The 16,436-nt window shown below is 39.3% G+C and overlaps 1 protein-coding gene across 1 annotated transcript in view; it reads right to left on the reverse strand.

The window, feature by feature from the left end:
* POLR1A (polymerase (RNA) I polypeptide A) overlaps positions 1 to 16,436 on the reverse strand; it is a 38,680-nt gene that overhangs the window by 14,925 nt on the left and 7,319 nt on the right. The window contains exons 9-23 of the mRNA XM_014936097.1: positions 16,099 to 16,261; positions 14,727 to 14,900; positions 14,400 to 14,522; positions 13,346 to 13,573; positions 12,415 to 12,669; positions 7,941 to 8,132; positions 6,976 to 7,119; positions 6,345 to 6,528; positions 4,282 to 4,364; positions 4,010 to 4,168; positions 3,587 to 3,685; positions 3,246 to 3,398; positions 2,980 to 3,062; positions 2,052 to 2,217; positions 1,322 to 1,543 (exon numbers count right to left, since the gene is read on the reverse strand). Coding sequence (XP_014791583.1) covers positions 1,322 to 1,543; positions 2,052 to 2,217; positions 2,980 to 3,062; positions 3,246 to 3,398; positions 3,587 to 3,685; positions 4,010 to 4,168; positions 4,282 to 4,364; positions 6,345 to 6,528; positions 6,976 to 7,119; positions 7,941 to 8,132; positions 12,415 to 12,669; positions 13,346 to 13,573; positions 14,400 to 14,522; positions 14,727 to 14,900; positions 16,099 to 16,261 — 2,428 coding nt within the window. The remainder of the gene's footprint in view (positions 1 to 1,321; positions 1,544 to 2,051; positions 2,218 to 2,979; positions 3,063 to 3,245; positions 3,399 to 3,586; positions 3,686 to 4,009; positions 4,169 to 4,281; positions 4,365 to 6,344; positions 6,529 to 6,975; positions 7,120 to 7,940; positions 8,133 to 12,414; positions 12,670 to 13,345; positions 13,574 to 14,399; positions 14,523 to 14,726; positions 14,901 to 16,098; positions 16,262 to 16,436) is intronic.

Here is a 16,436-nt window from a genome sequence, read left to right on the forward strand (position 1 = left end):
CTGGCTTGTATCAGAAATAGTGCGGCCAGCAGGACTAGGGAAGGGATTGTCCCCTCTATACTTGGCACTGGTGAAGCTGCACCTCAAATACTGTGTCCAGTTCTGGTCCCCTCATGACAAGAAAGACATTGAGTTGCTGGAGCGTGTCCAGAGAAGGGCAATGAAGCTGGTGAAGGGTCTGGAGCACAAGTCTTATGAGGAGCAGCTGAGGGAAATGGGATTGTTTAGCTGGGAGAAAATGAGGCTGAGGAGAGACTTTATATTTCAAAGACATTCAACTTGGAGTTTCATGTTAACTTCCCACATTCTACCAGGGTAAAATCCTTGGGAAAGCAAGGCTGTGAAGCAGCATCCATTTGCATTTTCTGTCTATGCATATAACCTTCATTAGAAGTCACAGCATATAGATTAGTGCCCTGATGTCCAAGAGGGTTAAGCAAGAGTACATTTTTGAAATAATAGGTAAGGCTGGCTCAGCCCTCTCATCATTGTATTTAAACAGGATCTCATCCAGCCAGCAGATCCCTGTCCATGCAAGAGAGATCTACTCTGTATACATGGAAAAAAAACCAACAACCAAACCCTAACTCAACCCACCACCAAAAAAAAAATAATAATCTAACAAAACCAATCCGCCCCAGACCACCCACAAACATCGGCTGTTTTCTAAAACCAGTTTTACCTCTGCCCTAGTACTAGGGCCCACAGGCTTTAATAAATTAATCTCGGCTCAGCCACACAGCTAACATATGATTCCTTCAAGAGGTAACTGGTGTAAGTAGACTGTGAAACACTGTGAAACACTTTGGGACACTTGACCAAGAAGGCCATCAGGACCCTGGCTTGTATCAGAAATAGTGCGGCCAGCAGGACTAGGGAAGGGATTGTCCCCTCTATACTTGGCACTGGTGAAGCTGCACCTCAAATACTGTGTCCAGTTCTGGTCCCCTCATGACAAGAAAGACATTGAGTTGCTGGAGCGTGTCCAGAGAAGGGCAATGAAGCTGGTGAAGGGTCTGGAGCACAAGTCTTATGAGGAGCAGCTGAGGGAAATGGGATTGTTTAGCTGGGAGAAAATGAGGCTGAGGAGAGACTTTATCACTCTCAACAACTACCCGAAAGGAGGTTGTAGTGAGGTGGGGGTTGGTCTCTTCTCCCAAGTAACAAGTGATAGGACAAGAAGAAATGGCCTGAAGTTGTGCCAGGGGAGGTTTAGCAACGTAAATGACTCTAGGATTCTATAAAAAGCCATTAAAAAAAAAAAATCACTGATTTCTGCAACTTTTATAAAGGGCTCAGTCAATTCAGCTGCTTCTGTTACCTGTAAGGTAGCAGGATCTCTTCCATTTTTGATTTCTCCTCCTGGAATCTGTGCTTTTACACTTGCCATTTTCTTTTGGGAAAACATCAGAAAACCCCCTTCTCTTTGCACAGAGTTTTGGTGCCTGGCTCGCCACTTTTTAATGGCTTTGAACTGCTGGTTAGCTTGGTGAGACTCCATCCTTGCTAAGGCTTCATCCAGATGGTTTGTCTTCTGGATTACCTATAAGAAAGTTTTATGTATTAATCTTTTGTCTATGCTCACTGTAGAGGAAAAGGCAAAGCAAACTGAAAAGGTCACCTGCTGCCACTCAATGTTCAGCAATTTTAAAAATTGGTTTTCAATCCAACTGGGACAAAACTCCTTATATCTTTATGTGACTCCTGCCATTCTTTAATAACCAGTGATAATACTGGTAAAAGGAAGTTAATTAAACTTGACAGACTGAAGAGTAAAGTCATCTGTATTGAATCCAACTACAGCATTAGAATAGATGAGAATAAAGACAGTACTTGTTGCTCTGTTGAAATTAAGACTGCTTAAATTATGCCAGAGATTTAAGATTCACTTCCATATTTTGAATACAATAGCAAATAAAAACAGGTTAATCTGAGAGTGACTGAGAGAAACAACAATGCCGCTGTATCCCCAACAGACATGCCAGATGTTAACTGTGCATTTCGGTCTTTCCCTTCGCCCCATATAAATATTTAAGATCCAGGTGTTCTACCTCATAGTTATCTGCAATGAAAGGAAACTGCTCGGGTTGTAAGAACTGAGTTTTAGGGATATCAAGCCCATCTTCTCCATAGAGAAACTGCACCACACTGCCATCACTGTCTCGTACAGTCAGGTCATACTGAACTACCAGTCCTTCCAAATGTTTTATGATACACCTGTTCCAAAGAGAAAAAAAACAAAACAAAACAAAACCACACTGTTAAGAGGCCACAAAGCAATAAGAATGATCTAACTCTAACGTGTAAAATACTGTTTTCATTAATGTCTTAAGGTCACTTAAGGGCTGATCAGGAATTCTGGAAACCAAAATCATACAGACACAATATACAGGTGAAACATGTGGTAATACTGCAAAGCTTTCTGTACGTTGCTCCCTCCAGTTTCCTTGGACTGAAGTGACTTAAAATGAAATAACAAATCACTCTCTATTCCTACTGCCAATCTTAAACAGTTTTAAGAAAGAAGGGGGCATCCCTCCTTTAAAATCCCTCGCTACCCTCTGAAACAAAGAGTTCCACCATCTTCTATATACTGGAGGTGTTGCTCAAATAAAGAAGAGTGCCACACAACGCAGCCAAGAAAAACTACAGTTGCCTGATATTTGTACATCTTTACTTGTAGCAGAAACACAGATTTCTCATTGCTGCTGCTATATACCAAAGATAAGTTAGAGATGATAAAGTTCCACTTGATCTAGTCCTCTAGAAAGTCAGCCTTAGAACAAACATTCAACACGCAGACAGTAAACACTTTTCTAAAAAGCAAGTACACTGAAGTTAATCTAAGCAATGCAGGCGCTTCTTCCAGTCTACAGTACTCCAGAAAACAAAACACAACACAACACAACCCAAAAAAAAAAAAGACCCAACCAACCAAAGGGCCTTTCAAAGGCTAAAATTCTAAAACAAGCCTCTTACCTTTGTAGGTATCCAGAACGGCTGGTTTTGACAGCTGTATCCACAAGACCTTCCCTGCCAGCCATGCAGTGAAAGAAGAATTCCTAAACATAAGCACAATACCTTCAGCATTCTGCAGAGAAGTACACCAGGACTGGCAATTTATGCTCTTTCTTAAAAGCTACATATGAAAGTAGGGTGAACAAAGGTGATTTACCTATAGTTGCAGATCATCTGCATTAAAATACCAAGATTAAAGTAAACTTCACAAGCAGTATTAAACTTACAGAAGGTTTGATCCCAGTGAGAAATCTGCCAGTCACAAATCCTCCTGAGCTCGGGGAAAAATCGTAAGGCTGAAAACACGGCAGCGATTTGCCAGATGCCATCAGTGGGGGTCTTCGACCTTCCAACTCAATCTGACCCAGCAAACAAGAAATCTAAATGTGAACAGGAAAAAAGGAAATGTCACTTTTCCATCCAACTTTTTTGCTCACTTAAGTTCAACATTTTTTCTTGAAAAACATAGTAAAAAAATTAAAACGTTTGCAAGAGCTTCTCAATAGCTTACATTCTAGTAGAAATCACATCAACACACGTAGCTGCTAAATATTCCAGCTTTCATTACCTGCATTGTATTTACAGTGGATCCTTTGGCTCCTGACTGTACCATCAACTGCAAATTGTTCTCTGGAAAGCTCCTGTGGAGACCAAGGGGCATACAAACCTAGAGTTGTGGTGGGACGAAGGGAAAAAAACTTTGTTAATAAAATATTAAACCAAAGCAATTCCTGTTGAAGGTTTTTAAAAAAATGAAACAGTAAGTAACCACAAACATTCTTATTTATAATTTTAAAAGCATCCTGAATACTAAGCCATCTTCTCATTCAGGGAGGACAAGGTTGAGGTGGTGAGGCGGTGCATGAAGCCTCATGCTGGGGACAGATGGAAAGGTTCAGACTCCAGAAGAGTCAGACACCCCTCATCGACGTTAACTTAATAAGAAAGTCTCCAAACAAGATTAGTATAATGCAGATGCCTCAATGCCAACCTTGTTAACTTCATTGTTGTAATTGTTTACTTCCTCTTTGAATTTCAGATCAACCATATTAAAATCCCTCTGGTCTTTGCAGAGATGGGCATCCTGCCATTTTCCTCGGACCTCCTCACATGATGCCGTTTCTGGTAAATTAAGAGCAGCTCTAACAGCCTGAAAGTAAAATACGAAGGACTTTAGGTGCTAAGCAGGCATGATTAAAAAGGGAAGGATTTCAAAAATTATTAATTATAGGGGAAGAAAAAAATTCCCCAAGACAGACTTACTTCAATACCATGCTGGCTTGACTTTTCAATGATTTTTTGTCTTTTATGGTCTGCTTCAGGCTTAACCAAAATATCTTCAATCCCTGTTAAAGAAGAGAGGCAGAGCACATAATGTTCTAAACTAAAAAAGAATCTAGGAAGTAACCACATTTATGTCAGGGATTTTGAGAGCAAAGAGTTGGAAAAGAAAGTCACAATTAAAGATACCATAATTGTTAAAGTTGGGAGAACAGCAGTTTGACAAGAAAAAAATAATTCTGAGTGGCTTTTTGAGGGAGAAGCCAGAGGCTGTCAAAAACCCCACACAACATCAGCTAAGCTAAGCTTTAAGAGTGCAAAATCAACTCCCTAACTTAAAAAGTCTTAACTTCAACAGTATCTATAAAATCTTAATCAGTGAGTGCACTTGCACAAGCAGACATGTTACAGGCCAGTCACATGAAACTGGTTTTTCTCATCCATCGACTTCAAAGTTCCTATTAGCTGAACTTTGCAGAATCTGTCATTTCCTAGCTTTTTTTAAAAGGTAAACTAAAAATACAGACCCTTGTGATGACAGGACCAGGAAAACAGTTTAGAACAAATCAAAGGTTGGAATCCTAAGTCCTGTAAGCTCTTTGTAAAGGGTCCTACTAAAGTCACTAAAATGGTCACTAAAATGGCTGGAGCACACGATGGATGAGGAGATGCTGAAAGATGGGTTTGTCCTTTTAAGATACAAGGAAACATAATTTTTTTCAAGAATAAAAAAATTTTGACAAAGTATGCTAGTCAAATGCTGGCACAGGACCCAGATAGGTTGCACAATCACCATCCCTGGAGATATTCACAACTTGAATGGACATAGCCCAGTGCAAGCTCATCTGGCAGGACTTGTCTTTGAACAGGGAGCTGTGTAAGATCACCTCCAGAGGTTCTTCTCAGGTTACAGCAGTTGTAAGGGGACAAGTGGGACACTTTACTAGTGAGTTGCATACATGTTTAGAAGGCAAAGGAGCCAACGGCCCTGTCACACTTCCCTCTATTTTCACTCCTCCTCTCCAGCCCTGCTCTCATCTTCCCATTACAACCTTGTCTCTTCTACTTCACCTCCTTCTCCTGAACCTTATTCATCTCATCCCAAAGTCTCATTTTGCTCTGTCCCGAATCATCTCATCTTCACCAAATCCCAGACTCTTGCTCCAATCCCACTTCTCTTTTTCTGATGTTTTAACTCCCTAGTGATCCCAGGCCCATTATCTTTTTGCGTCTAGTTTTTGCACCCTGGCTCTCAAGACACATTTTCTTTGTCTTACCTTAAACACTTTCTTCACTTCAAAAGATCTCCTTCCCTTTCCCTTGGCTCACAGCAGTCTATTTGTTCCTCACTACTGCTGTCTACCAGCTGACCATGTCTACATAACTCTAAGTGATCACACTGTGCCTTCAGATCAAAGCCAATTTAAACCCTTCTGCTGCTATATACTTTAAGTATTTCATTAGTAAAAAAACATCTTGTAAAGCTCTACTTGGTAATTTGAAATATTTCAACTATTGCAAGAAGAGAGAGCACAGCAAGGGTCAAATTTTTATTGCATGCCAAGTACATTTTTGTATGAGTTTGCAAAGTTGTAATGGAAGTCAAACATTTAGCAAAAGATTTACAGTAGAATGAGATACGCAAAACTTGAATAACCCCTCAAACTTCTTCTGTCTTGCTTTATCAGTGGTTCTGGTTTCTATGCAACAATTCTTTTTTAGAAAAGTAAAAACAAAGACTCATAGGAGGTTTTGATATAAACACAATTTCAACACGAGACATTTAGACTGTGTAGACTTCGAGTAGGCAGGATGGAAGAGAGAACTTGATGGACATACTTAAGGTGATACTTTCTCTTTATGCTTAGAAGGCCAACTACGCACCAGCCAGAACAAAGGCTGGCAAACAGCTACCCCGCTCAGGGACACTCTTGCAAAATTTTATTTACAGAACCCTTAGCATGTATTATGCCCAGCAATGTCTGTTTTATATCTCAGGAAGTGCTGCACAACAGCCCTGGTGAATCAGTCCTTGTGTTACTCACCCATTGTAAATCCCCTGTACAGCTGCAGGTAAGCAGTGAAGAGGCGTCCGAGGCACGTTAGCACTTTCCCACTGGTTTTGCCCCCGTAGATTTCATAGCAACAGTGGACCAAGCCATAGGCAGAGCTGCCAAAGTGAGCTTTGTCCAAGATTCCACACAGTAATTCCCCATTTCTAATAATAACCTGAAAAATAAAACATAGCTATTCAGGAAAATAGAAATGTTGATCTTACTGTGATCTCTACAGGTTTTTCTGTGTAATTTACATGAAAATAGTTTTAAGTTTAAAAGGTCCACGTATTGGTGACCAGTTAGATATGGTCAGGTTATCTATACTTCCAGAATTTATACAATAAATAAAACTTCTAACACCATCTGTATTTTTCCACCTATAAAGTCAAACAATGAAGACACACAGTCTAACAAAAACAGATGGAATCTGTTTCAGTCCAGATCAGAACAGTTTTTCCTGACCCCTATCCTCTAATCATCACCTTCTGACAGTAACTGTTGCTGAATACCTGGTTTTAACTTTGTCATCCACCTGTTTCCCTTCCCATTCCTCTACTCTATACACATTTTTATTCCAGTACAGCCCAGCCCAGCCTCCAGAGCTGCTTCCCCAGCATACCTGAGATTCACACATTGAATCAAGATTTAGAGATCTGTTTGCAGGTCCCTTTACCCAGGCTCTTCCACCAATCTTAGCTTTCCCAGTCAAATTCAGTGGGGCGTGGTTTTCCGGAATGATGTTTATTAACAATGTAGAAACAACCTATAAAGAAGCAGGAAGAGTGGCAGGAACTATTTATTTCTTATATTCCATTCTCAACATAAAGAGTTTGGCACAGAGGAGAAAAGCAACATCCTATATGCATTTTTTCCACTGGCAGAAAAGCTTTAAAAGCTCTGAAATCTGAAGTTTACAAGACAGGAGTATCCTCTTGCTATTCTAGCCTTTGAAAGATCAATGAGCTGAGGCACATAATTATTCAAAAACATATGGCACCAAAGATTTTTCCAATAAATAGATAAATACACGTATATATGTGTATTAAAACAAGGAAAAAGTTGTCTGTTGGGTTTTACAGGAACAGCTGGCAGAGAATTTCCCCTACTCCATTATGAGACATAATACTTGGATTGAATGTTAAACTTTCTTAAAACAGTAGCAAATGGAGCATCTACTTGGGCTTCCCAAATATTACATCAACCCAATGATGATCTCAACCAAAAAGTCAAATACCAGAATATTTACCTATAACCTTTAAGTTTGGAGATTTAAAAGCACTGACTGGCATAACCTAGTTTACCATGACTAACAAATTCCTCTGCTCTCAAGCCTGCAAAATGCGATGTTGTACTTCTACCTGCAACATTGTTCAGAGCAGCAAGGAAAAAGTGCTATTCTAATACCATCATTTTAAACAGAAGACGACTCTTATGGCTCAAATAACACACACCAAGATCTATGTAGTGTTGATTAGATGATGGGATCTGGCTTTTCAGCAACCCTCAGCAGCACTGGTTTTCACATTAGCATTCTGCTTACTTTGGAACCGCCAGCGTTCTTTAACCAAATAACTTATAAACTACCTGCTTTCCTGTCCATAATCGCTGTGGTTTCATAATGGCAGGAGGAAAAGTTTTAATTCTTCCTTTTTTGTCAGTTAATCCTCGGTAAACAAGCTCCATATATTGATCTCTGGTGAAAAAGCAGCCCCTGATTGTCATGCTGACTCCAGAAATCATGTGATCCTGGATCAAGCCAGGAAGTGGCTTCCCATCCTAAAGAGATAACAGGAAAAAAGGTTGGGAGGGATATTAAGTCATGTGCTAGCAACTCCCAAAATTATTCCAGATGGATAAAAGCACTAAAATAATTTGTAAAGAACTCATCATCACAGCACAACTCTTCACTAAATCTCCTATGGACATTAAAAGGAGTGAGACAATTTGAATGTGCTGGGCATTCATTAAAGAAGAGAACCACCAGTGGAGACAGAACAGAAACCAGGAATAGATTTCAGAAATAAACTATAAAATAAAAAAACCAACCCAACAATCTCATTTATCATTAGACAGAACAAACCAACCAAAAAAAAAATCATAGTGATTTCATGTAGGAATAGATTTATCTGACAGTTCTACTTACCTTTGGAACCAGATACTGTTCATCAGTAAAGGCTAAGGTGTAGGCTTCTGCTCTACCCAGTTCACTCTGTGGAAAATGGGCGTTCATTTCATCACCATCAAAATCAGCATTGTAAGCCTTGCAGTTGGCGTAGTGAAGCCTCAGCACTTTTTCTCCAGGCAGGATCCGGGCCCGGTGAGCTTGGATGGAGGGTCTGTGAAGAGTGGGCTGGCGGTTCAGTAAAAGGACATCTCCGTTTTTAATATGACGACATACCTGCAAAAGAATTTTGGTTGCTGCCTATAAGGCATTTCCATGCATGTCTCTGAAAAGACTGCATCTTAAAATACACACACATCCAAAACATTTTCTTCCTAGTATTCTGCGCAACAGACTCCTGAAGACAGGTCACATCAACTGCATGTGCTGTACCTACTCTACAAGTATACTGAATTATATATATATATATATATATAAACACCCCCACCACCACCAAAAAACTACTCCAGATACAGAAAAGGAGAGGAAAAAAAGACAGAATTGGCTGAGAAGGGCAGGGAGGCAGGGGGACATAAAAGCATAAAATGAAAGCAGTATTTTATCTTCCATACTGCTAAGACTTCACATACATATATAAACACACCCCACCAAAACACTACTCCAGATACAGAAAAGGAGAGGAAAAAAAGACAGAACTGGCTGAGAAGGGCAGGGAGGCAGGGGGACATAAAAGCATAAAATGAAAGCAGTATTTTATCTTCCATACTGCTAAGACTTCCCAAAAATAGTCAGTTGTAAAAGAAAGACTAGTCCCCAACCTGGCAAGATGAATACCACACACTGCACATTAAGAGAAGAGGAAAATTCAGGATGGAAAAATGTTTGGTTTAGAATTTGAAGAAGTATCAAGCTTTTCTTCTCACATCCCTCCACAACTTTTTCTCAGCCACCTACTAAAAGATAAGATAACCCTGCCCTAAGAGTCTTTGTGAGCGGGCCCATTGGAATCACTAGCAAGCACAGTAACAGTAGTATTTAAAAAAAAAATAACAAAACCCAAACACCACAGGCCTAGGAGGGCTCCGACAAGCCCTTTGTCATACTCACAATCTTCAGTCCTGACTGAGGTGCACCTGAAGAAGGAGTGAGGAGCTGCTTGGCTATGGCTTCCCTCTGGGTCAGGCTGCTTGCACTCAACACTGTACGAGATCCATCTTCATTAATGACCATGGAGGCTCCAGGGTGAACCTTTGGGCCATTTATGACTGCCTGCCTCAGTTCTTTGACATTCCAGGGAGTGACTGGCTGAGGGTAAGTCAGTTTGGTAGCAAATACCTAGACAGGAAGGGAAAAAAGAGAAAAATAACCAGTTGTCCAACTTTGGATTAAAACAGTATCAAGTCACTGAGAAAACAGCATCAGATGTTAACTCATCCAGTGTAAACATAAACTACTTTAAGCTCTTGGATGCATCTCCTCCTCAATCTACTGTCATGCCAAATAAATACATTTCTGTTTTAAAATCATCTACCATAACAGAAGGTCCTTTTTACTATTTTCTGCTGCAGTAGAAAAGGAGAATTCAATCAGCAATTAAAAACAAAAAGAAACTATGATTTTTAGATTCTGCAAACAAACCAACGAACACAGAGAAAAAGCATATTATCACCAAGTCCACTATTTGCTGATAGGCAAGCAGAAAAGATAATTTAATGAAAAGCATGAATTCAGTCTTGGTGTCATCTCCATGTGGTTAAAAATCATTAAAGATGAATGAAGTTGGTGACTTTATTATGGTCTTTTCTTAAAGGCTGCCATAACCCTTACAAGACACACTGTACAAAGAACAGAGGAGAAACAGGATCTACTTATAATGTTTGCACCAATTCATAATACCAGGAAGCAACTACAGAGTTTTCTTTTTTTTAAAACCTCTTTCCCAGATGTGGCGTTCAGTGTAATGGTAAGAATTTCCTGCTTTTCAGTGCTCCTTCTTTATTAACACACAGTAATAACATACACCTATGACACACTGGGGAAGAAAAAAGTCCATGAGTCAGAAAATCTCTACATTTTAAACTGCTTACTATATAGCTGAAAGTGTTACAGTGTAGTTCAGTCCCCAGCAGCACCAAAAAGAAACCCTTTGTTTTATTCTTACCATAGGAATGCCAATCTCATTGGTACCAATGTACATATCGGGGCAAATGACTGATCGAGCAGCAAAATCCACACGCTTTCCCATCATGTGCTTGCGGAACAGTCCTTCCTTCTTCTCCAATAGCTTTGAAAACAGAAGTTGAGTTAATGATTAAAACCTGAAAGCGCTCAACATCAGACACAGTCTCCAGATATTACAGTGATGAGTCCCATGAAAATGCCTCCATATTAACCACAAATATTTCACTTTTTTCTTACTCCATCAACTTCTCATTTTAACTGCCTGTGACACAAGGTCCAGAGTTTAAGATTCTGCCTGCTTACCCACCTGACGAATACCAGGGTACTTTTCTGTCACTAGTTTGTCCATGTCACTATCAAATACAATGTTGACATGGCTCTGAAGACGAATCCAAGCATTGTACAGCTTATCTGCAATGGTCTGTCCTGGAATCATCGTCAGGACAGAATGGTCCAGAGGTTCATCATTCTCTCCTGTCTCCTACAGAAACAGGAATCAGAAACTTGAACTTAACAAAAAAATAAATTTCGTTTACTTGGCTGAAATTATAGTATTAAATAGCAAATGAAATATTGGACACTATTTGCACCTCATTAAAGAGACTAATTTAAATAAACAAAACAAAACTATTAGCAATATAAATTTAATTTTCAAATTACTACAACCACGTGCCTCAGACACGTCTGCTGTCAAGCTTCATAAATTGACTCGGATGGGAGATCAACAAACACCACAACTACATATACCAGTGGAATTTTAAAAGATGGTTGCTAATCAATCATCTCCCGGTGACAGTCCTCTTTCCAAATTAGATGTTACTGGTTAGTCAGTCTGTGCTACGAATCACTGTGCTACCAGAAATTCCTATTCTTAGATAAAAATCATGTAAATCCAAGAGCTTTTATCATCTACATCACTTTGTTTTGACAGTCTAAAAGTCAGTATACCACACATCCGAAACGCATTAGCCTTCTGTCACGTCAAACATTTTAAAGACATGTCTCCACCTAGTGGCTAAATTCTGAGTAACTAAAAATGTTTTCACAATGTTTTACACTTGGGATGTAAATCAAATTCAGCTGAAACGAAGTCCAGAATAAAAGACCCCTCAATGATACAGTTCATGAACAAATACGAAAAGAGGCATGGTGACACACACTATTTTTGACCATGTGAACTAGTCAGTATTAAAGAAGCATGGTTACTAATTAATGTATTTGTGAATTTTTTTGTTTCTGTTTAGACATCAATGGTCAAAACCAACCACGATCACAACTGGCTCTACTAGGCTTAGAAGATAAAGCAGCTTTTTTCCCCCCCATCACTTTTCATTCAATATGATGCTGGAAAAGCTTTATTATGAACCGTTTGCGCTGTACATACTTCATTCTCCAGCAACAGGAACCTGTTATGTCTCACATACAGTTATCTAATACAAAAGCCATGACTAAAGGAGTCTGCATAAAATGTCATTCCCTTTGCACTGGGCAGGTGAGTAGAAAGAGGCATAAGAAGATAGAGGAGAAAAAAAAAAAAAGAGCCTATGGAGACAATCTCCAGTGGCACATATTCTAAGAGGCCAGGCAAAATTGTTATTGAAACAGTTTAACGAGGAGCCTACCCTGAACTCAACCCACATATCCAAAAAAAAACCAACCCAACAATCTCATTTATCATTAGACAGAACAAACCAACCAAAAAAAAAATCATAGTGATTTCATGTAGGAATAGATTTATCTGACAGTTCTACTTACCTTTGGAACCAGATACTGTTCATCAGTAAAGGCTAAGGTGTAGGCTTCTGCTCTACCCAGTTCACTCTGTGGAAAATGGGCGTTCATTTCATCACCATCAAAATCAGCATTGTAAGCCTTGCAGTTGGCGTAGTGAAGCCTCAGCACTTTTTCTCCAGGCAGGATCCGGGCCCGGTGAGCTTGGATGGAGGGTCTGTGAAGAGTGGGCTGGCGGTTCAGTAAAAGGACATCTCCGTTTTTAATATGACGACATACCTGCAAAAGAATTTTGGTTGCTGCCTATAAGGCATTTCCATGCATGTCTCTGAAAAGACTGCATCTTAAAATACACACACATCCAAAACATTTTCTTCCTAGTATTCTGCGCAACAGACTCCTGGAAGACAGGTCACATCAACTGCATGTGCTGTACCTACTCTACAAGTATACTGAATTATATATATATACACATACATATATAAACACACCCCACCAAAACACTACTCCAGATACAGAAAAGGAGAGGAAAAAAAGACAGAACTGGCTGAGAAGGGCAGGGAGGCAGGGGGACATAAAAGCATAAAATGAAAGCAGTATTTTATCTTCCATACTGCTAAGACTTCCCAAAAATAGTCAGTTGTAAAAGAAAGACTAGTCCCCAACCTGGCAAGATGAATACCACACACTGCACATTAAGAGAAGAGGAAAATTCAGGATGGAAAAATGTTTGGTTTAGAATTTGAAGAAGTATCAAGCTTTTCTTCTCACATCCCTCCACAACTTTTTCTCAGCCACCTACTAAAAGATAAGATAACCCTGCCCTAAGAGTCTTTGTGAGGGGGCCCATTGGAATCACTAGCAAGCACAGTAACAGTAGTATTTAAAAAAAAAATAACAAAACCCAAACACCACAGGCCTAGGAGGGCTCCGACAAGCCCTTTGTCATACTCACAATCTTCAGTCCTGACTGAGGTGCACCTGAAGAAGGAGTGAGGAGCTGCTTGGCTATGGCTTCCCTCTGGGTCAGGCTGCTTGCACTCAACACTGTACGAGATCCATCTTCATTAATGACCATGGAGGCTCCAGGGTGAACCTTTGGGCCATTTATGACTGCCTGCCTCAGTTCTTTGACATTCCAGGGAGTGACTGGCTGAGGGTAAGTCAGTTTGGTAGCAAATACCTAGACAGGAAGGGAAAAAAGAGAAAAATAACCAGTTGTCCAACTTTGGATTAAAACAGTATCAAGTCACTGAGAAAACAGCATCAGATGTTAACTCATCCAGTGTAAACATAAACTACTTTAAGCTCTTGGATGCATCTCCTCCTCAATCTACTGTCATGCCAAATAAATACATTTCTGTTTTAAAATCATCTACCATAACAGAAGGTCCTTTTTACTATTTTCTGCTGCAGTAGAAAAGGAGAATTCAATCAGCAATTAAAAACAAAAAGAAACTATGATTTTTAGATTCTGCAAACAAACCAACGAACACAGAGAAAAAGCATATTATCACCAAGTCCACTATTTGCTGATAGGCAAGCAGAAAAGATAATTTAATGAAAAGCATGAATTCAGTCTTGGTGTCATCTCCATGTGGTTAAAAATCATTAAAGATGAATGAAGTTGGTGACTTTATTATGGTCTTTTCTTAAAGGCTGCCATAACCCTTACAAGACACACTGTACAAAGAACAGAGGAGAAACAGGATCTACTTATAATGTTTGCACCAATTCATAATACCAGGAAGCAACTACAGAGTTTTCTTTTTTTTAAAACCTCTTTCCCAGATGTGGCGTTCAGTGTAATGGTAAGAATTTCCTGCTTTTCAGTGCTCCTTCTTTATTAACACACAGTAATAACATACACCTATGACACACTGGGGAAGAAAAAAGTCCATGAGTCAGAAAATCTCTACATTTTAAACTGCTTACTATATAGCTGAAAGTGTTACAGTGTAGTTCAGTCCCCAGCAGCACCAAAAAGAAACCCTTTGTTTTATTCTTACCATAGGAATGCCAATCTCATTGGTACCAATGTACATATCGGGGCAAATGACTGATCGAGCAGCAAAATCCACACGCTTTCCCATCATGTGCTTGCGGAACAGTCCTTCCTTCTTCTCCAATAGCTTTGAAAACAGAAGTTGAGTTAATGATTAAAACCTGAAAGCGCTCAACATCAGACACAGTCTCCAGATATTACAGTGATGAGTCCCATGAAAATGCCTCCATATTAACCACAAATATTTCACTTTTTTCTTACTCCATCAACTTCTCATTTTAACTGCCTGTGACACAAGGTCCAGAGTTTAAGATTCTGCCTGCTTACCCACCTGACGAATACCAGGGTACTTTTCTGTCACTAGTTTGTCCATGTCACTATCAAATACAATGTTGACATGGCTCTGAAGACGAATCCAAGCATTGTACAGCTTATCTGCAATGGTCTGTCCTGGAATCATCGTCAGGACAGAATGGTCCAGAGGTTCATCATTCTCTCCTGTCTCCTACAGAAACAGGAATCAGAAACTTGAACTTAACAAAAAAATAACTTTCGTTTACTAGGCTGAAATTACAGTATTAAATAGCAAATGAAATATTGGACACTATTTGCACCTCATTAAAGAGACTAATTTAAATAAACAAAACAAAACTATTAGCAATATAAATTTAATTTTCAAATTACTACAACCACATGCCTCAGACAGGTCTGCTGTCAAGCCCTATAAATTGACTCATATGGGAGGTCAACAAACACCACAACTACATATACCAGTGGAATTTTAAAAGATGGTTGCTAATCAATCATCTCCCGGTGACAGTCCTCTTTCCAAATTAGATGCTACTGGTTAGTCAGTCTGTGCTACGAATCACTGTGCTACCAGAAATTCCTATTCTTAGATAAAAATCATGTAAATCCAAGAGCTTTTATCATCTACATCACTTTGTTTTGACAGTCTAAAAGTCAGTATACCACACATCCGAAACGCATTAGCCTTCTGTCACGTCAAACATTTTAAAGACATGTCTCCACCTAGTGGCTAAATTCTGAGTAACTAAAAATGTTTTCACAATGTTTTACACTTGGGATGTAAATCAAATTCAGCTGAAACTAAGTCCAGAATAAAAGAACCCTCAATGATACAGTTCATGAACAAATAGGAAAAGAGGCATGGTGACATACACTATTATTGACCATGTGAACTAGTCAGTATTAAAGAAGCATGGTTACTAATTAATGTATTTGTGAATTTTTTTGTTTCTGTTTAGACATCAATGGTCAAAACCAACCACGATCACAACTGGCTCTACTAGGCTTAGAAGATAAAGCAGCTTTTTTCCCCCCCATCACTTTTCATTCAATATGATGCTGGAAAAGCTTTATTATGAACCGTTTGCGCTGTACATACTTCATTCTCCAGCAACAGGAACCTGTTATGTCTCACATACAGTTATCTAATACAAAAGCCATGACTAAAGGAGTCTGCATAAAATGTCATTCCCTTTGCACTGGGCAGGTGAGTAGAAAGAGGCATAAGAAGATAGAGGAGAAAAAAAAAAAAAGAGCCTATGGAGACAATCTCCAGTGGCACATATTCTAAGAGGCCAGGCAAAATTGTTATTGAAACAGTTTAACGAGGAGCCTACCCTGAACTCAACCCACATATCCAAAAACCAAAGAATAAGATAAACAGCCAATCTTACTGTTTGGGTTCCTTCTTCTGTAATTTTTATTGGCTGACATTGTTCTTTTGCCATGAAAACCAAGAGCTTCCTTATCATTTTGGCATCTTTCATGACAGCCTGCAAGTTCACAGTCTGACCATTTGTAAACAGTCGGTCTCCAACGCGATTTACGGGACGATACCTACAGCAGATCACAATTACTTTAGAAGATTAAAGCCACGGAAAAGTAGCATGATAAACCCCAAACATTCTAAGGTAAGTCTTCAATACATGAAATCCCTATAAATGAACAGTGAGTGTTTAAAAATTCATATATTATACTGGGACAGTCATAAAAAAGGAATGATTACTTAATA

The sequence above is a fragment of the Calidris pugnax genome, unplaced genomic scaffold (assembly GCF_001431845.1).
Source record: "Calidris pugnax isolate Ruff unplaced genomic scaffold, ASM143184v1 scaffold14, whole genome shotgun sequence".
In the NCBI taxonomy this organism is placed as follows: domain Eukaryota; kingdom Metazoa; phylum Chordata; class Aves; order Charadriiformes; family Scolopacidae; genus Calidris; species Calidris pugnax.